The sequence below is a fragment of the Borostomias antarcticus genome (assembly GCF_949987555.1).
Source record: "Borostomias antarcticus genome assembly, chromosome: 14".
Classification (NCBI taxonomy): Eukaryota; Metazoa; Chordata; class Actinopteri; order Stomiiformes; family Stomiidae; genus Borostomias; species Borostomias antarcticus.
Window position 1 is genome coordinate 17,323,785 of NC_140247.1, and position 18,040 is coordinate 17,341,824.

General features: G+C 46.8%; 4 protein-coding genes across 5 annotated transcripts; 2 read left to right on the forward strand and 2 right to left on the reverse strand.

Moving 5' to 3' along the window:
* Positions 1 to 61: 61 nt before the first annotated feature.
* On the reverse strand, positions 62 to 2,431 carry nxt2 (nuclear transport factor 2-like export factor 2). The gene is made up of 4 exons (XM_084448285.1): positions 2,291 to 2,431; positions 1,735 to 1,821; positions 1,477 to 1,621; positions 62 to 1,228 (listed from the first exon to the last, which is right to left on the reverse strand). Exons 1-4 carry the CDS (start codon positions 2,303 to 2,305, stop codon positions 1,044 to 1,046), a joined length of 432 nt encoding a protein of 143 aa, XP_084304411.1. The 5' UTR covers positions 2,306 to 2,431; the 3' UTR covers positions 62 to 1,043.
* A 199-nt stretch (positions 2,432 to 2,630) lies between these two features.
* On the forward strand, positions 2,631 to 6,149 carry psmd10 (proteasome 26S subunit, non-ATPase 10). The gene is made up of 5 exons (XM_084448283.1): positions 2,631 to 2,747; positions 2,906 to 3,004; positions 3,133 to 3,279; positions 4,705 to 4,871; positions 5,216 to 6,149. Exons 1-5 carry the CDS (start codon positions 2,634 to 2,636, stop codon positions 5,367 to 5,369), a joined length of 681 nt encoding a protein of 226 aa, XP_084304409.1. The 5' UTR covers positions 2,631 to 2,633; the 3' UTR covers positions 5,370 to 6,149.
* Positions 6,150 to 6,261: 112 nt separating this feature from the next.
* Positions 6,262 to 7,012, reverse strand: LOC311317457 (uncharacterized protein C21orf140 homolog; the record flags this gene model as incomplete). The annotated part of the gene is given in 2 exon segments (XM_084448539.1): positions 6,262 to 6,733; positions 6,735 to 7,012. Coding segments are annotated over 2 exon segments (750 nt in total).
* Positions 7,013 to 8,807: 1,795 nt separating this feature from the next.
* Positions 8,808 to 16,640, forward strand: xiap (X-linked inhibitor of apoptosis). Of its 2 annotated transcripts, none has more exons than XM_084448281.1 (8): positions 8,808 to 8,943; positions 11,566 to 11,843; positions 12,061 to 12,652; positions 13,123 to 13,222; positions 13,364 to 13,442; positions 13,540 to 13,579; positions 13,684 to 13,845; positions 15,997 to 16,640. In XM_084448281.1, the coding sequence occupies exons 2-8, from the start codon at positions 11,604 to 11,606 to the stop codon at positions 16,188 to 16,190; spliced, it is 1,407 nt and encodes a 468-aa protein (XP_084304407.1). In that variant the 5' UTR covers positions 8,808 to 8,943; positions 11,566 to 11,603; the 3' UTR covers positions 16,191 to 16,640. The 2 variants fall into 2 exon arrangements, with proteins under 2 accessions (XP_084304407.1, XP_084304408.1); XM_084448282.1 differs by having other exon boundaries at positions 13,129 to 13,222.
* The last annotated feature ends 1,400 nt before the right edge of the window (positions 16,641 to 18,040 follow it).

The following is an 18,040-nucleotide window of genomic DNA, read 5'->3' on the forward strand; positions in this document are numbered from 1 at the left end:
AAACACATTGTGGATTGTAACTACGTACAGATCATGTATTTTCACAGAAAGTGGATGTGTGTATGAAAAACGGAAATGAAAAAGAAACGCTACGGTGTCTCAGCTATTCCAGTCTTGGAAGCGGAAACAGTCACTTGGGATCTTCCACACAGGCTGGTCACTTGCTTTGGGTTCTTGACTGTCCAGCCAAATGTGTCAACACCTATAGAAGACCTATGAAGACTCACACCTATAGTAGACGACTCAGGAAGATGAGAACAGCAGGTATGTAGAGTCCACGGCGGAGTAGCAGTCCAAGCATGGCGTTCCGGTGCAGCTGCCGACAGATTCACCACCAGGCATCGCCAGGAGTGGTATATCAGGCCGCCACTCTCCAGGGTGGGTAGTTTAATTTGGGAGCGAGGGACCCTGTCTAGTGTCGGACTCACGGCCACGGGCTTGAGAGAGTCAGGTGTTGAGACTCTTCCGGATCGCCGACTGGGGTTGTGCAACGGACCCTCCACAGCTGTGACAGCGGACAATGGGACAATAGGTCCAGGGTGACTGCTACCAAATTGAGTGATACAATCAGAAATACTTCTTTTTTTTAATAAAAAAAGTAGATATGTAAAATACTGTATACAATTCGAAATAGGCATTTGTATGGGATCTATTAATGTTGCTAGATTAAAATGTATGTGCAACTTGAAATGTTTCAATAAAATTACAGAATTACCAGGTTAAATATATACTGTACACCAGAGTATGTGTTATTCTTGACCTGGACAGCAGTGAATAGAGTTTTCAATTTGTGAGGGTTAAAAGTAAAATGTTGATAAATACCCTCCCTAAAGTCCAATGCATATTCCTCTGAACATTTCTTGTTTTAATTTATCCGTCACAATGTGGTGATTAAATATTTTCTGTATTCAAAGTATGTATTCATTTTATTACAAAAAAATTAAAAGAATTGTAAATTACAAAATACAAACTGGGTCTATTCACAGAAAGTGGATGTGTGTGAAAAACAAGAGAGAAAAAAGATAAATGGTGACCAGGGTGTCTCAGCTATTCCAGTCTTGGAAGCGGAAGCAGTCACTTGCGATCTTCCACACAGGCTGGTCACTGTTTGGAGAAGCTTGGGCAGTCAGGAGGAAGTTCTGGTTGAAGTATCGCTGTTTGTTCCTGTCAAACTTCACTGTCCCTGCTGTCACCACCAACAGCGTTGTCTGGCCCTGGGTTGCCTGTTCTGTGAAAGACAATCGAGGAGGAAGAGCTACAACATTAGGGGTGGTGTGCATTTTCATTACAAACAAATCTGCCACATTCAAAGAAAATAATTTGGTTGATGGTGGCAGTTGGACCTATGATTAGGAATCTATTGGAAAGTTCTTCATCCTTCTTAGCTTTTAATAGGCTACCAAAACAGGGTACAGCTCGATGCGTGTCAGGATGATAGCTTGAAGCCTAGCTGTGGCTGATCTGAGACGGTCTCACCGTGTACAGGCTGACAGTCCAGGGTGTGAACCTGGAACTCGCTGGAAGGAAGCGACTCAAAGAACTCCCCCAGGGCATCGTTGCCCGACACTGCGTTTCCGTTCCAAACCAAGGTTGCTTTGTCCAGGTACAAGCGGGTCAGGTTCTGCATCAAACACGTACAGTGTGACGACCATGTCCTGTGCAATTCACATCGTTCCAAAGCGACATGGGGTTTTTAACAGGATGATGTTTGATTTGCCAAGATAGCACACTTACCCTCCTCTTCTTGTCCATGTAGTCATAATAAATGTTGACAAATTCCTCTGAGTACCTGCATGACTGGTCAACAAGGGTCCTGAAGTCCTAGAGAGGAGACATTAGGAGGAAGAAGAATTCATGGCATTAAGGACAGTCCCAGGTTGTGAACCCGTAATCAGACCCATGGATAACGGACTGGGGATAATCATAATGGATCATCTCAGTCCAGCTCAATAGCACCATGTAATGTGTGAGCTCCTGCTTGCCTCATACTAAAGCAGTGGGAGACCACACATGGGGCTAGGGGCTGATCGGACTGGATCAGAATGGAACACGTTCCACTATACGTTACTTTGTGCTAAATAAACGCAACAATCATAACATAGGTGAAAACATAAGTTCAGAAAGAAGCCTACAAATATATTGATAGAACAGTTGCTAGCTAGCTACATAGCGTAGAAATAGAAATTGCGTAACTTAGCTAGTGCTAGAAACGTTCGACAGAGTAGGTTAGCTAGTTAGCTAACGCTGCTAGTAGCAGCAGCTAGATATAAGTTTGTAAGAAAAAACGTACAACTGTTACAGCCATAGTTGTTCTCGAGGATGTTGCAGGCAGTCTGACAGTCAGAGAGTAAAGTATTTCTACATTTAGATCTGATTAAACCTATACAAAAGGCTGGAGCAGATTAAATAAATCGTTCGTTGTGGAAAGAGAACGTTTACCTTGTGTTTCCGGGGGGGTTTTCAAAATACAGGTTTAGTGCCAACGCTGTTACGCCCCAGACATTGCTAGAACACTCGCTGATGGGCTTTTATTCTGAAATGTTATACATCGTGCACACTTGACCGACGGAAGCAAAACCCTGCAATATCCCCCTGAGTCATGTTGATGATTTTGTCATTCTTGTAGTTTTACAATGGCGGGCTCTGTATCAAATGTAGAAGTCTGCAATTTAGCCTATACGGGTCAGTTTGACGAATTGAAGAAATGTATTCTAACTGATAAATCGCTCGCGTCTAAAACGGACCAGGTAAATGATCACTGCTCGCCATCACTCCAGTAATGTACTACACGTATCAAACAACATGCATGGCAATAATAGCTCGTTAAGTTAGCATCTTAGCTAGTTACATTTCAGTGAATAGTCTGATCATTTATCTCCAAAGTAAACCCTGCGTCTCTCCTCAGGATCAAAGAACCGCACTCCACTGGGCCTGCTCTGCTGGACACACCAATATAGTGGAATTCCTGCTGGATCTAGGCGCTGAAGTGGACCTGAAAGATGATGCAAGTTACAATGAAAGGGTTCATAGATATGACATTGCTAACAAATTGAAAGCAATATACAGTGAGTATCGTTTGAGGACAGCTGTGGCCTGGCCATCTTGACAATGATGTGTCTTGTGTTGTTCCAGGCCTGTTGGACTCCCCTCCACATCGCATCATCTGCAGGCAGAGAGGACATAGTGAGATCTCTCATATCCAAAAGAGCCCAGCTGAACTCAGTCAACCAGAATGGCTGTACTCCTCTGCATTATGCAGCTTCCAAAGACAGATATGAGGTACTTGTGTAGCCAAGTTGAACTGGTTCAACTCACTCCTCAGAATGTACCCCTCAGGGCTGGGTTAAAAAAAATCGATTCGGAATCGATTCATGAATCCCCAAATCGATCTTTTATTTAATGAATGAATGAATAAATGAAGGAATTAAAGGACAATGCTCGTTTTTGACAACCTGGACCTTATTTACGACATATTATAAGACGTTTGACTCACCGAGATCATTTTGGTGTAGTTCGGAGGCATGTAGAAGAAATTTTAAATCCAGCGCCAGCCAGTATATGCATGTAATGGCGGTGGTCGGGGCACTTAGAATGCAGTTTCTAAAAATCTATTTTCTGCCGCGAAACGTTGTTGTTTTCATCAATCTGTCTTGATGAATCGCTAGTTGTGCTTACATAGAGCATAGGCCTGTTGTGTTGTTTTTCACATGCCTCTGTAATATGATCTTTAGAAACGTCTTTAGACACGAAATATCTTCCTCACTTGCTCCAGCACGCATGCGCACAGCGTGCTGGAGCAACGATTGCGCGCTGAGCGAATGCGTGCTGGAGCAAGTGAGGAAGCTATTTCGTTTCGAAAGACGTTTCTAAAGATCATGGCATGTGAAAACCACAACAGGCCTATGCTCTATGTAAGCACAACTAGCGATTCATCAAGACAGATTGATGAAAACAAACGTTTTGCGGCAGAAAATAGATTTTTAGAAACTGCATTCTAAGTGCCCCGACCACCGCCATTACATGGATATACTGGCTCGCGCTGGATTTTAAATTTCTTCTACATGCCTCCGAACTACACCAAAGTGATCTCGGTGAGTCAAACGTCTTATAATATGTCGTAAATAAGGTCCAGGTTGTCAAAAACGAGCATTGTCCTTTAATAGTTCAATGGTTCATTCATTTTTGGAAATCACTATCGATACCCAGCCCTAGTATTGATGTGTTGCATAACATGGCAGTCATGTAATTAAGGTTACAGCTAAAAAAAAAAAGGTTTTAGTAACACTAACCGAATCGATATTGAATCGAATCGAATTGAATTGTGATAATCGATTCTGAACCTTGTAAATCGGAATCGAATCGATTCTCGAAATTGGAATGGATACCCAGGCCTAGTCCCCGTGTTGTCTAGTGGTCTGTATGACAGGTGGTCATGTTGTCAAGTCAGAGGACCTGAGCAACCCAGCACGGGCCAGTGAGGCTGGGAAGCAATACTGATGAGCGATGCAGTGACACCTGCTGCATTTCACACCCTGGCTCCCTTTTCACACAAGAGATCGGGCAAATATGCCTGTATGGTTTATACTATGGTAGAGATACCACTAACCAAGTAAACCATAGCTTTCAACACGTCTCATAAAGACCCATGATGGTTGTGAAAGATATAAAATATAAAAGTATATATTCTGTCCTGCTTCCTCACAGATAGCCCTGATGCTGTTGGAGAACGGGGCCAACCCTAACGTCACAGACAAGCTGGAGTCCACACCCCTGCACAGGGCCTCAGCTAAGGGCAACTACCGCCTGATCCAGCTGCTCCTCAAGCAGAGCGCCTCCACAAACATCCAGGACTCCGAGGGCAACACAGCACTGTGAGGACCGAGGGGGGGAACTGTGAAGTGTGTGTGATAATACTGTATTCACAAGGGGTAGGGAGCGGTTTACCATTCATACAGAGAACCGTCTGTAGATGTTTCTAATTCCTGCATCATTCTAGCGAGGTGCTTTGATGTGGCAGTTGTAGTCCTGTGTTGTTGTTGTAATCCAGTGTTGTGGTTATAGTCCTGTGTGGTGATTGTAGTCCTGTATGGGGGTTGTAGTCCTGTGTGGTGGTTGTAGTCCTGTGTGGTGGTTGTAGTCCTGTGTTGATGTGGTGGCTGTTTGTTTGTTTGTAATCCTGTGTTTACTATGAACCGTGTTTGGGTTTTCTCCCCAGCCACCTGGCGTGTGACGAGGAACGTGTGGAAGCGGCCAAGCTGCTGGTGGAGCACGGAGCCAGCATCTACATCGAGAACAAGGAGGAGAAGACGCCCCTGCAGATCGCCAAGGGCGGCCTGGGAACTCTGCTGCGCAGGATCGTGGAAGGATGAGCCAGGAGCCCCCATGGCCCCGGAGCCTTTCCCTGGAGCCTTTCATAGGAGAGCTTAGTAGGACGAGCCAACAATGACCTTCTCTCTTCTTCACCTCTCTTTCTCCTGCTGTCTCTCCTCCCTGTATAATCCCTATCCTCCTTCTGCACCCCCACCCCTCTATCCATTTCATCAGCATTGGTTGCAGAGTACAGGGTAGGAGAGGGTAGTAGAAGGTAGGAGAGGGTAGCAGAAGGTAGGAGAGGGTAGTAGGAGAGTGTAGGAGAGGGTAGTAGAGGGTAGCAGAAGGTAGGAGAGGGTAGCAGAAGGTAGGAGAAGATAGCAGAAGGTAGGAGAGGGTAGCAGAAGGTAGGAGAGGGTAGAAGGTAGGAGAGGGTAGTAGAAGGTATGGGAAGGTCATGGGGGAGGTTTGGTTCCACCTGACTGGGACATTCAGATCAGTGCGTACTGAGGAGAGGGAAAGTCACTGGATTGAGATGGACATCTCACTGGGGAGGGAAGGACTTTACTGACCTGAGATCTGCGGCTTAACACTGACACTGAGGGGAACATCTCGCTAGCTAGTCCTTGCCAGAGCAACCTGTTTTGTATGCAGTTGGAAACTCAATTCAGGTCTAAACGCCTGTTTTTGAACAAATGAGCGGTTCCATGATGTTATGAATGACTTGATTAAATGAATCGCCTTTTCTGTAAATAGGTTGTGTGTTATGTCAAAAAAAACATTTTTGGACTGTCTTAAAACAAAATATTGTTCCACTCAAGTTCATTCCATTCAAATAGATGTGCATCTTATTTGATAAGCTAAGATTTGATAAGCAGGCCCAGGCTTCTTGAAATAAAAAGTTGTCCGACGGGCTTTTATGCCATTTGTGTTTATATACAAAGCTGGCTGTCAGCGTTTTTCATTCAGGTAATAGTTCTCATTCCGCCATGTTCTGGCTACCGCTTCTTCCCACTTTCTCTTGGTCATATTCTTCAAAGCTCCCTCGATCAATTCTGTCCAGTATATGCATCTGTGCAGAGTATCGCGGCTGTAGATCGCTTCTGAGTATTTTTCCCGGTTGTTGTTCGCAAACCACTTAACGGTGGACCAGGCACTGTTCAGAGGACTCAGGTGCGCGCATTGGAACGGGAGCTGAAGAAGTTCGTGGCCGTACGTGCGCGCCACCCCGGGGCAGCAGGTCATGGGTGCGAGCTCCAGAGGGCCCGACGGCAGGTGATGAGTTCTTGAGGAACTTGAACCAGATCCATTCCTCGTGGTCCTCCAGCTCTGAGAATTGACCACTACTGCACACTTACCGTAATTTTCTCTCATACTAGAGCACAATTCCTCAAATATATCCACGGATGGTTTGACGGAGGTGGCCGTTGCAGTGAAATAGAAGTTTATAATTCCATGACACCCATCCTCTCTGCCCTCCCGCGTGGATGATGCTCCAGGTGTATCTGTTTCCCGCAGAGTCCCGTGCCGCGGTGTCCCCAGTGAGCAGGTACTCTGGAATTTCCGTCTCGCCAACGTAAACCCGATAGAACCCGTCTCTTTGCATCCGTCTAATATCACGGATATATAGAGTGCATTGAGAGCCGCTGTTGGTAGTCCTATTCCACATCAACTGTATCAGTTTTCGCAGGTTCGAGCGCATCTTTTTCTATTGTTGCGGTCATCCCGCCTTGACAGACTGTAGACTGCCCGTTTGGCGCGGAATCTTGCGCGTATGGCGTCATAATCGTAGTCATGGATTGTACTCGGTTATAGCCAACAGCTCAGATGCCAGGACTCGAGGAGGTCTCATACATAGCCTAATATCTCAGGTGAGTGCGATTTTATAGGGGGGCAGGGGGGGCAACTGCTCAAAAAAATATATCCACCAGTGGCACACACTAAAATTCTTCCCTGACCCCTCTCAACGAGATGATCGAGCAAGCTCCTGGAGTATGTTTGTCTAGCGGCTAAGAACATTTATAAAGCAATAAATTACATTAAATTGCATTTTCAGAGTAAGAAAGGCTAAAAAAAATATCATAGGAGAGACATGGCAAACACTGGTGTATGTGCGTGAGTGTGAATGTGCCTGGGCCCAGATAGAGGCGAATATAATATCGGAAAATATTAAAGAGAGAAGGTCGAATATCATTTCTGAGCTCAGTTGACAGCCATAGCGTCCACAGAGCCACAAAATGCATTCATGGGGCTCTGTGCTCTCAGTTGTACTTGAGTTGGGGTGTCCTCAGCTCACACCCCTCATTTCATAACCTTCTCCTTCCTCTTCTGGGTTTTGTGTAAGTTGTGTGTCTGACACTACTGAGTAAAGAAACCAGGCACTTCCCTTTTCCACCCCAATCCCACAACTCTCACATCCCCTGCAACTCATTGGGTATGTACTGTACAGTAGGCTATATCAAAACATCACTGGTCTGATCCGGCTTAAAAAGTGGCCTGACTAGGGTTACATTTCCCGGCCTGAATTATTTACCCATTCCGCCCCTGATGTTGGGTATGGCCTAGTGCTCGGTCATAAAGTCATATTGACATGCTCGTGATGTCTAGATGAAGTTTGATGCGTTGTGCATATTGAATTGTAATACGGATTTCTTATTAGCATACTGTTCACAACTGGCATTCTTTGTAAATAGATGGGACGGGACGGAAGAACTTTTATTTTTATTTTTCACGTTAAAATGTTGCCCCCCCCTTCTCTCAGAGGGTAAAATCGCCTATGCTGTTCACAACTGGCATTCTTTGTAAATAGATGGGACGGGACGGCAGAACTGTTTTTTTTTTTTCTCACGTCAAAATGTTGCCCCCCCTACAATCAGAGGGTAAAATCGCCTATGAGGTGAGTGATATACAGCCATTGAGAAAATATGGTTTGGGGGATATGGAAAGTTGCCCCACATACAGTTAAAATATCTGCAATGTAGCCTATGCAGTTATTTCTTTTGGCCAAATTAAATCAAACGAAAGCAGGTCCAAGAGCATGAATGGACAGTGGCAGTTCCCCATGCACGCGAAAAACCATAGCGAGTCTATTGTGACGTAGAAGGTAAATTCTATGGAGGAACCTCGTCTTTCCGCTTTCGGAGAAAAGAAAAAAAAATCTGGGGCTTCACCGGATTTCTGTTTTAGGACCGCGGAATTTGCATACAACATGACGACAAACTACAGGTATTTTCATAGTCTTCGGAAGTTTCATAAGTGAGTTGTGCTTCTATAGCCCTACGCTGGATAAAAGTAGCCACTGAACTCAATAGGCTTAGTCTACTGTCGGCTATCAATCAGTTCTACTTTTTGATTTGAACGATTCCCCAGCAGCTGAGCAGCTACCCCCGAGTCCCCCGCAAGAAGGAATTTCCTCCCCCTACCCCCTACGTCATTCATTCTTGTGGTCAGAGGGGCTGCGCAGAGGCTGCTGCGCACTACGACACACACATTCACTTCCTGAGTACAGGGTTACTCACGGCAACATTATGGTGAAATAAAGACCCTTGCTGCGAGAGGAGAGGACACGGCTTAAGTCAAAGGAACAGTTCAGGTCGAAGACTGAATTCAAAAGCCTCTAGTCGCTTTTCATCGGTAAGAGTTTTGATGTCGCTTGCTAGCAGAACCGTGAATTTGACAGCTCCTGTTGTAACGGAGCCAGCAATGTCAGCTCGGATCAAAGGGCAAATAGGCTAGATTAGCAATTGTTACGTAACGTCTACTTTTTAAACAATATTTGTTGTCTGACAACGTTACATGAAGTCATAGCCTACATTACTTTGAATGGTGCGCAACGCTTCGACTGCATGGAGGGCATAACGATGTTATAAACCCTAGCTCAGCTGGCAGCTGTCAAACGTGCAGGGGCCAGACAGTGAGTTGACTAGTACGTCTGTGACGTTTACCAGTCTGTTTCATGTGCTTCTATTGTTGTCCCGTTTCCCTGAACTAAAGCTTTTGTCGTCCTTCTAGATTGTGCGTGTCCAGTCAATACAGGGTGACTGGTCATCATCACATTGGCTGGCCCTTGTGCTTTTGCCCTAGTCAGTTTCAGTTTAAATTTTTGGTCCAAATCTATAAGTTTTAGGTTCCGCTTTCCACTTGTGGAAATCTAAAGGGATAACATTCGGCTAACTTCATCATTATGATGCGACAGCTTTGCGGTGTTTCATTAGTTTAATACATCCATTCTTTATCCATCAAAAAATCAGATTTTAGCGTATTCGGCCACTGTTGACTAAATGAAAGTTGGATGGCATGTGTAAGTTTATGCCTATAATTACTGCAGTTGTGGATCCTTCCTCTGCTCTGGGTTCAGCTGAGTTTAGTATCACTATCAGCCAAGGCCACTTCAGTCAGTGAAGGGGAAGTTAGATTTGCATTGCAGGTAAGAATTGTGTCATGTTTCCCTGGGCGATTAAAACCCCTGCACTTTGGGGAATTCCTCTTTGGTGAAGTATTTACAGAGATGTAAGCTATAAATTAAATGTTATGGCATGCAGAGCTAAGGGCTGTTTGTAGATTGGTCCATGCTGGCATATAGGGTTTATACACTACGGCTGCCACCAAGTCCTCACTTGGCATGTTTTCACCTCACCTCCAACTAGCAGCAAACATTTATACCAGTGTGGAAGACCAGGTCATCAGTGGCAGGTTGAAGACCAGGGCTGAGTTTCCCAGAGGCATCGTAGCGCTACGTTCATCGTAAGCTATGGCGTTCATCATAGCGCTACGATGAACGTAGCGCTACGATGCCTCTGGGAAACTCAGCCCAGGTCATCAGTGGCAGGTTGATTGACTGAGCTCCATGGTGGAATTGAGTGGTTGTGCAGAAAGCTGATCCCAGTGGGAGAATGTGTGCTGGGAGTGTAATAGCTCTTGTTCATAGTGAGGCAGGATCTCTCCCATAACACCCTGCCAGGGACCATACTGTACATTTCTCCATGAGCTTTTTTTCTCTCAGTCTGCTCTTCAGTACAGATAATATATCTTCGTTACTCAGTGAAGTGAAGACGGTTTTTGAACGCCGAAAGCTTTTTCTTTGGGGTGGCTTGACTTTCCATCCCCCACCCTTTGTATAAAGGCACTTTTTTGCACTCAAAGCACATAAACACAACCCTGGCATCGCCATCCTGATCATGTGAACAGAATCTGAAATCACGTGATCAGTTTGGCGAAGCCAAGCTTGTGAATATGTGTTATTTTAGTGCAAAAAAAGTGATTTTCATATAAAAGGTGGGGAATGGAAAGTCAAGCCACCTTGGAGAAAAAGCTATCACTAACGGCCAGGAGCTGGGAGTGTAACAGCGCTGGTATCCCTCACTGTGAACGCCCAGGAGCTGGGAGTGTAACAGCACTGGTATCCCTCACTGTGACTCACATTTGATTGGTTACTAAGTAATACTCAGGTGCAACATACTGCACACCACCCATCATCTGGCTGGGTAGGAATGTGTGGTAGTGGAATTGTGTTAGGCCTACATGATGGGATGTTATTCTAAGAAACTGAAGCTCTCATACAGACTAGATCAACTTTAGCTTATTCACCACAAAACAGATTATATAAAAAAGAAGTGGAGACTTTTGATTTTAGGCTAACTGGGCCTGCTGGACTCATTATCAGTATAGTTGCTATTAAGTTGCTAGTATGCCAACTTGTATCTCAGTAGGGTAGGTACTGGTAGACTATTCTATGCGCATGTTGTGTCTTTGTGTTTTGTGTGGGGAGTGTACTTGCTTGTTTTGGCAATGTCTACACTGGGTCTAGTGTGGAACAGATCCTGCTTGCCCAGTCCCGCCTCACATGGAACTACCAACGCCTCCATGTGAGCTCTGCCCGCTGCCACTCTTAAAGGGACAGCATCCCAATTACAGCAGGCTAATGTTGCCACCTCCAGACACTATAATGCACTGTATTGTATTTTTACAAGTTTGCAAGGTGTTTTTTCCTTTCCAAATATTTATTTGTTAGAAATATAGCCTAATAGTGTATATGGTTTGTTTTGTGATTGCTTAATTATGACCGTCACAATATAATACCTCAAGGTCAAACACAAACTTAAAAAGCTGCAAGAATTGTCAGATGCTTTATTCAAGATTCACCTTTCACAATACTTACTCGAGCAGTTCATTGTACAGAGTACCTGTATTTTGTACATAGGACAAATAAACATCCTTGAATCCTTGAACTGAATTGTCTGTGTACTCTCTCCCCAGTCTCTCTCTCTCACCACCTCAGCACTGCCCGCTGCACCATGGCTGGCCTCGGGAGAGACGCCGACCTGGAGGCAGACAACGCAGAAGACTGGTCAGTGATGAACTGTCGCCTGGACTCTTTCCGCGGTTCCTCCCTCGCCCAGCAGGTGTCAGCAGAGAGGCTGGCTCGGGCCGGGTTCTACTTCACGGGCCACGCCGACCGTGTCCGCTGCTTCAGCTGCCAGAAGACGGTGGAGAACTGGTGTGGAGGCGACACGCCCGTGGAGAGGCACAAGGAGGTGAAGATATTTACCGATGTTTTCTTTTGCAGCAGTGGCCTCATAAAAAGATCTATATGCATGAATATACAATTATACCTGGGCTACTATACAAAACCATCAAGCACAGAGCAACATTAAAAACTTAATCAATTAGTCCCATGATGACCACCATTTTAAAGGTGCAATCTGAAACTTTCCTCTCTGGTCAACATCATTCCTCTCTATTGTGATCTAGGTTTCACCAGCCTGTAAGTTCCTTAGCTGTACCCATCGGACCAGCTTCAACTCGGAACCCGGTGCCACGCTGACCAACGGCTCCCCCTACAACGAGGAGGCGGAGGATATGGAGTTCCGCCTGCGGACAGGAGAGGTAGTGGACGAGTCCACCTACCCCATGGCGCCCCACATGAGCAGCGAGGAGGCGCGGCTGAGGACCTTCGGCCCGTGGCCCCCCACGGCCCCGGTGCGGCCCCGGGAGCTGGCCCAGGCGGGGCTCTACTACCTGGGGGAGAGCGACAGGGTGCAGTGCTTCTGCTGTGGGGGGGTCCTGGGGGGCTGGGAGGAAGGGGACACCGCCTGGGGGGAGCACTCCAAGCACTTCTACCACTGCTTCTTCATCCTGGGTCACGACGTGGGGAACGTGCCTTCCCAGGGAGGGATGGAGGAGGAGGAGGAGCAGGAGGAGGAGGAGAGGGAGAGTGGGAGTGGGAGGCGCCCTGGGCCTCGTGTCCAGATGGGGAGCTTTGAGGAGAGGCTGAGCAGCTTCGCAGGCATCCAGCACCCCATGGACCCGGAGAGGCTGGCCAGGGCCGGCTTCTACAGCTCAGGTATCTGATCAGCATGACAGATATGCTTATACAGCTCAGGTATCTGATAACGCTGGAGTCATCAGCATGACAGATATACTTCTACAGATCAGGTATCTGATGATAACGCTGGAGTCATCAGCATGACAGATATACTTCTACAGATCAGGTATCTGATGATAACGCTGGAGTCAGCTCAGGTATCTGATGATAACGCTGGAGTCAGCTCAGATATCTGATGGATAATGCTGGAGTTCGGGAAAAAAACACTTTTTAATCACCTCTATCCAGAAAGTAATGGTGTGTGCGTGTGTCTGTGTGTGTGCGTGTGTGTGTGTGTGTGCGCGTGCGTGTGTGTGTGCGTGCGTGTGTGTGTGTGTGTGCGTGCGTGTGTGTGCGCGTGTGTGTGTGTGCGCGCGTGTGTGTGCGTGTGAGTGCGTGTGTGTGTGTGTGCGTGTGTGTGTGTGCGTGCGTGTGTGTGTGTGGTCCAGGAACAGGAGACAGGGTGATGTGTTTCCGCTGTGGAGGGGGTCTAAAGGGCTGGCAGCCAGAGGAGGACCCCTGGGAGGAGCACGCTAAACATTACCCAGGGTACACCAGCGTCCTCTCTCTCTCTCTCTCTCTCTCACACACACACTCACTCACTCTCTCTCTCTCTCTCTCTCTCACACACACACACACACAGTATAGTTCATCATCCTGATGTGTGTGATGCAACGGTTTTCAAACCAGGTGTAGTTTCCTGCTGATGGAGAAAGGACAGGAGTTTGTTAGCAGCATTCAGCTACGAGATCCGCGGAGGAACCACGCTGTAAGTGATTTAGCCACAACCATCATCCAAAATGTTCACTTTGCACATGCATTCATTCATCCTCGCAGTCATCAAATTCTTTGTACTGATTTTTCAGGTGTCACATCACCAGAATGGATTTTCAAATCAGGGCAATGGTAAACATTGATGACATCTGTTTTCTATCTGAGACACAAAAAAACAACAGTTTTCTGTGGATTTGGAGATGCTGGGTGATGACCCCTCTCACGTGTGTGTGCAGAGCCCCCGGTGCTGCGCTCCCCCCGGGCCCTGAAGGCCATGGAGATGGGCCTGGACCCCCGTCTGGTGGAGAGCACCATCCTGGACTACATCCAGAGAACCGGCAAGGACTACACCAACCTGGAGGCTCTCCTGCAAGACTGCTTCAGCCAAGGACAACACGGTGTGTGTGTGTGTGTGTGTGTGTGTGTGTGTGTGTGTGTGTGTGTGTGTGTGTGTGTGTGTGTGTGTGTGTGTGTGTGTGTGTGTGTGTGTGTGTCGCATATCCTGTCAGGAGACAAAGACGAGGAGCCACTTGCACCAACAGGTCTTAACTTAAGACGGTCCTAAGTGCTAAATAGGTCGTAGCTAAGACCCGTGTTTTTAGAATGGGCGTAAGCCTGTTGCACCAACCGAAGTGACGCCAAGGCGCAACTACGACCAGCCTTGGAACTGTGCATCCTTGTGAAAACTGAAATAGTGACTGTTGCTATAGAACAGAATAGAATAGAATAGAATTGAATGTTAATTAGCCATGTGTAACAAGTACGGGTCCAGGTACATTGGAATTCTTGTCATCGCTTGTCCTCACAGTATCTTATCAGTGCTGATCACTTCCTCATTCCAGTCCCAGGTACTCAGCTAGACATTTAAAGGTTCCCAAACTGGCAGTTTGCTTTACTATCCGTCGTCTAGCAGTATCATCCTCCTCTACTTACCCCATCCCATCATGGTTGACTACATGCGCTGCGCGAGTACCTTCTAATTCTGTTCTACCAGCTAACTGACTAAATGGCCTAACGGTAGTCTTAATTCTACCAGCTAGCTGACTAAATAGCCTAACGGTAGTGCTAATTCTGTTCTACCAGCTAACTGACTAAATAGCCTAACGGTAGTGCTAATTCAAGTTATCAAATGGAAGTAAGGCGAGAAAGGATGCATCAGCCACTAAAAGTCATCCCACAGGTGGCGGTCCCTCACCAAAAATATCCATCTACAGTAACATCAGTAGACCTCGAAGGTGTGCAGATTTGCAGTTATAAAATATATAGACTAGAATAGAATAGAATGTCTTTCTTGTCATTGTACCAAGGTACAACGAAATTAAATTAGCCTCAACTTGAGTGCACTGGACAACATACAACATCACAGTGTGCGGACAATAAACATGAACAACATCACAGTGTGCCTGCAGTATTACTGACCATTTAGATTATTTAGCCGATCAAACTGGACAATATGATTAGGTAGGCTAATGTTAGATTTCCCAAAAATCGATGAGATTGCTTTTTTTGTCACAGATTCGACCGAGACAGCAGACAGTGCCTCCTCTGCAACTCCTCCACAAAAAAGGAGAAAAGAGGACCTCCATCACATTCTCGTGGAGAAGGAGATAATAAGAGTGGAGGCAGAGACAATTAAGATGAAAACAGAGCAAGAAAAGCTGGAATTGGAGAAGCAGAAATTGTCATTGGAAATAGCTCTGCTTCAAAGACAAATGAGTCCACGGCAAGAGGGGGAGCGTTTCTCCACGACGCCGTCTTAAACATGCAGGCTACAGCCCAAAAAATACACCAGGTCAGGTTCAGTCAATATAGTAGGTGTAGTAGCCAAGTTGGCTAACAATAACAGTAAAACTATACCGAAACGAAATAGTTTTCCCACTTGCTCCAGCACGCTGTGCGCATGCGTGCTGGAGCAAGTGAGGAAGCTATTGTCTAAAGATGTTTCTAAAGATCATATTACAGAGGCATGTGAAAAACCACAACAGGCCTACGCTCTATGTAAGCACAACTAGCGATTCATAAAGACAGATTGATGAAAACAACTGTTTCGCGGCAGAAAATAGATTTTTAGAAACTGCATTCTAAGTGCCCCGACCACCGCCATTACATGGATATACTGGCTCGCGCTGGATTTTACATTTCTTCTACATGCCTCCGAACTACACCAAAGTGATCTCGGTGAGTCAAACGTCTTATAATATGTCGTAAATAAGGTCCAGGTTGTCAAAAACGAGCATTGTCCTTTAAAGTTAAGCCAAGAAAGTTATGACCAACTTTGCTCACGACCATGCGTAAGCTCTGTTGGTGCAAGCAGCTCCAGATGTCGAGGATGTGCCATTTAGTCATCATATTGTATATAGAACACAAAAAATGGATGTACTACAGTACATAACATAAAATACTTTCCTATTGACAATTGTACAATATGCACAATACACACTGCAACCCTATGAGTAGGGCCAACACTCTGTGTTGAAGAGTGTTTCCATTGCAGTTATTACACCTAGGCTAGCTGCTGATATGTCTCACCCCCCACCCCCCCATGTTAGATGAGGACCCTCTGGAGAAGCTACGGAAGCTGCAGAAGGAGAAACAGTGCAAGGTGTGCATGGACAGAGACATCTGCATCGTCTTCATCCCCTGCGGCCACCTGGTCACCTGCAGAGAGTGTTCTGAGTCCCTCAGCAAGTGTCCCATCTGCTGTGGAGCCATCGCGCAGAAGATCAAGACCTACATCTCCTAGCTTGGCCCTGACCTACATCTCCTAACCTGACCCTGACCTACATCTCCTAACCTGGCCCTGACCTACATCTCCTAACCTGGCCCTGACCTGACCTACATCTCCTAGCTTGGCCCTGACCTACATCTCCTAACCTGACCCTGACCTACATCTCCTAACCTGGCCCTGACCTGACCTACATCTCCTAACCTGGCCCTGACCTACATCTCCTAACCTGGCCCTGACCTGACCTACATCTCCTAGCTTGGCCCTGACCTACATCTCCTAACCTGACCCTGACCTACATCTCCTAGCTTGGCCCTGACCTACATCTCCTAACCTGGCCCTGACCTGATCTACATCTCCTAGCTTGGCCCTGACCTACATCTCCTAACCTGACCCTGACCTACATCTCCTAACCTGGCCCTGACCTGACCTACATCTCCTAACCTGGCCCTGACCTGACCTACATCTCCTAGCTTGGCCCTGACCTACATCTCCTAACCTGACCCTGACCTACATCTCCTAACCTGGCCCTGACCTACATCTCCTAACCTGGCCCTGACCTGACCTACATCTCCTAGCTTGGCCCTGACCTACATCTCCTAACCTGACCCTGACCTACATCTCCTAACCTGGCCCTGACCTGACCTACATCTCCTAACCTGGCCCTGACCTGACCTACATCTCCTAGCTTGGCCCTGACCTACATCTCCTAACCTGACCCTGACCTACATCTCCTAACCTGGCCCTGACCTGACCTACATCTCCTAACCTGGCCCTGACCTGACCTACATCTCCTAGCTTGGCCCTGACCTACATCTCCTAACCTGACCCTGACCTACATCTCCTAACCTGACCCTGACCTACATCTCCTAGCTTGGCCCTGACCTACATCTCCTAACCTGACCCTGACCTACATCTCCTAACCTGGCCCTGACCTACATCTCCTAACCTGACCCTGACCTACATCTCCTAACCTGGCCCTGACCTACATCTCCTAACCTGGCCCTGACCTGACCTACATCTCCTAACCTGGCCCTGACCTGACCTACATCTCCTAACCTGGCCCTGACCTACATCTCCTAACCTGACCCTGACCTACATCTCCTAACCTGGCCCTGACCTACATCTCCTAACCTGGCCCTGACCTACATCTCCTAACCTGGCCCTGACCTACATCTCCTAACCTGACCCTGACCTACATCTCCTAACCTGGCCCGACCTGACCTACATCTCCTAACCTGACCCTGCTCTGACCTACATCTCCTAACCTGGCCCTGACCTGACCTACATCTCCTAACCTGGCCCTGACCTGACCTACATCTCCTAACCTGGCCGTGACCTACATCTCCTAACCTGACCCTGACCTGCTGCACACAGTCTGGATGAGACCTGCGCTGCCAACACTGCTTCTGACCCTTCTGTGGTGATGAGGGCCTGGCTTCAGAGGGCTACTGACCCTTCTGTGGTGATGAGGGCTTCAGAGGGCTTCTGACTCTTCTGTGGTGATGAGGGCCTAGCTTCAGAGGGCTACTGACCCTTCTGTGGTGATGAGGGCTTCAGAGGGCTACTGACCCTTCTGTGGTGATGAGGGCCTAGCTTCAGAGGGGTACTGACCCTTCTGTGGTGATGAGGGCCTAGCTTCAGAGGGGTAAGTGCTTCAGCCCACCAGCAATGCCGGCCATCTTATGTATGGCTTGACGTCAGTGATGGTGGCTTAGTGAGTTGGCTCAAACACATACAGTTCTGGAGCCAGGCTTATGATTATTTTATTACTCACTCCCTATTAATAAATGTAAATAGAGATGTATAATATTTGAGGATCTGTTGTAAATATAAATTCTGGAATAATGACTTATCCTGAAGTAAAT

Coding starts and splice junctions, on each gene's coding strand:
- nxt2 (XM_084448285.1), bottom strand. Junction 1,622..1,734: donor ACATGGACAAGAAGAGGAGG/GTAAGTGTGCTA, acceptor TGTTTGATGCAG/AACCTGACCCGCTTGTACCT. Junction 1,229..1,476: donor GGACTGTCAGCCTGTACACG/GTGAGACCGTCT, acceptor TGTCTTTCACAG/AACAGGCAACCCAGGGCCAG.
- psmd10 (XM_084448283.1), top strand. CDS start 2,634: ATGGCGGGCTCTGTATCAAATGTAGAAGTCTGCAATTTAGCCTATACG. Junction 3,005..3,132: donor AAGTGGACCTGAAAGATGAT/GCAAGTTACAAT, acceptor GTGTTGTTCCAG/GCCTGTTGGACTCCCCTCCA. Junction 3,280..4,704: donor CTTCCAAAGACAGATATGAG/GTACTTGTGTAG, acceptor GCTTCCTCACAG/ATAGCCCTGATGCTGTTGGA.
- xiap (XM_084448281.1), top strand. CDS start 11,604: ATGGCTGGCCTCGGGAGAGACGCCGACCTGGAGGCAGACAACGCAGAA. Junction 12,653..13,122: donor GGCCGGCTTCTACAGCTCAG/GTATCTGATCAG, acceptor TGTGTGGTCCAG/GAACAGGAGACAGGGTGATG. Junction 13,223..13,363: donor CACGCTAAACATTACCCAGG/GTACACCAGCGT, acceptor TTTTCAAACCAG/GTGTAGTTTCCTGCTGATGG.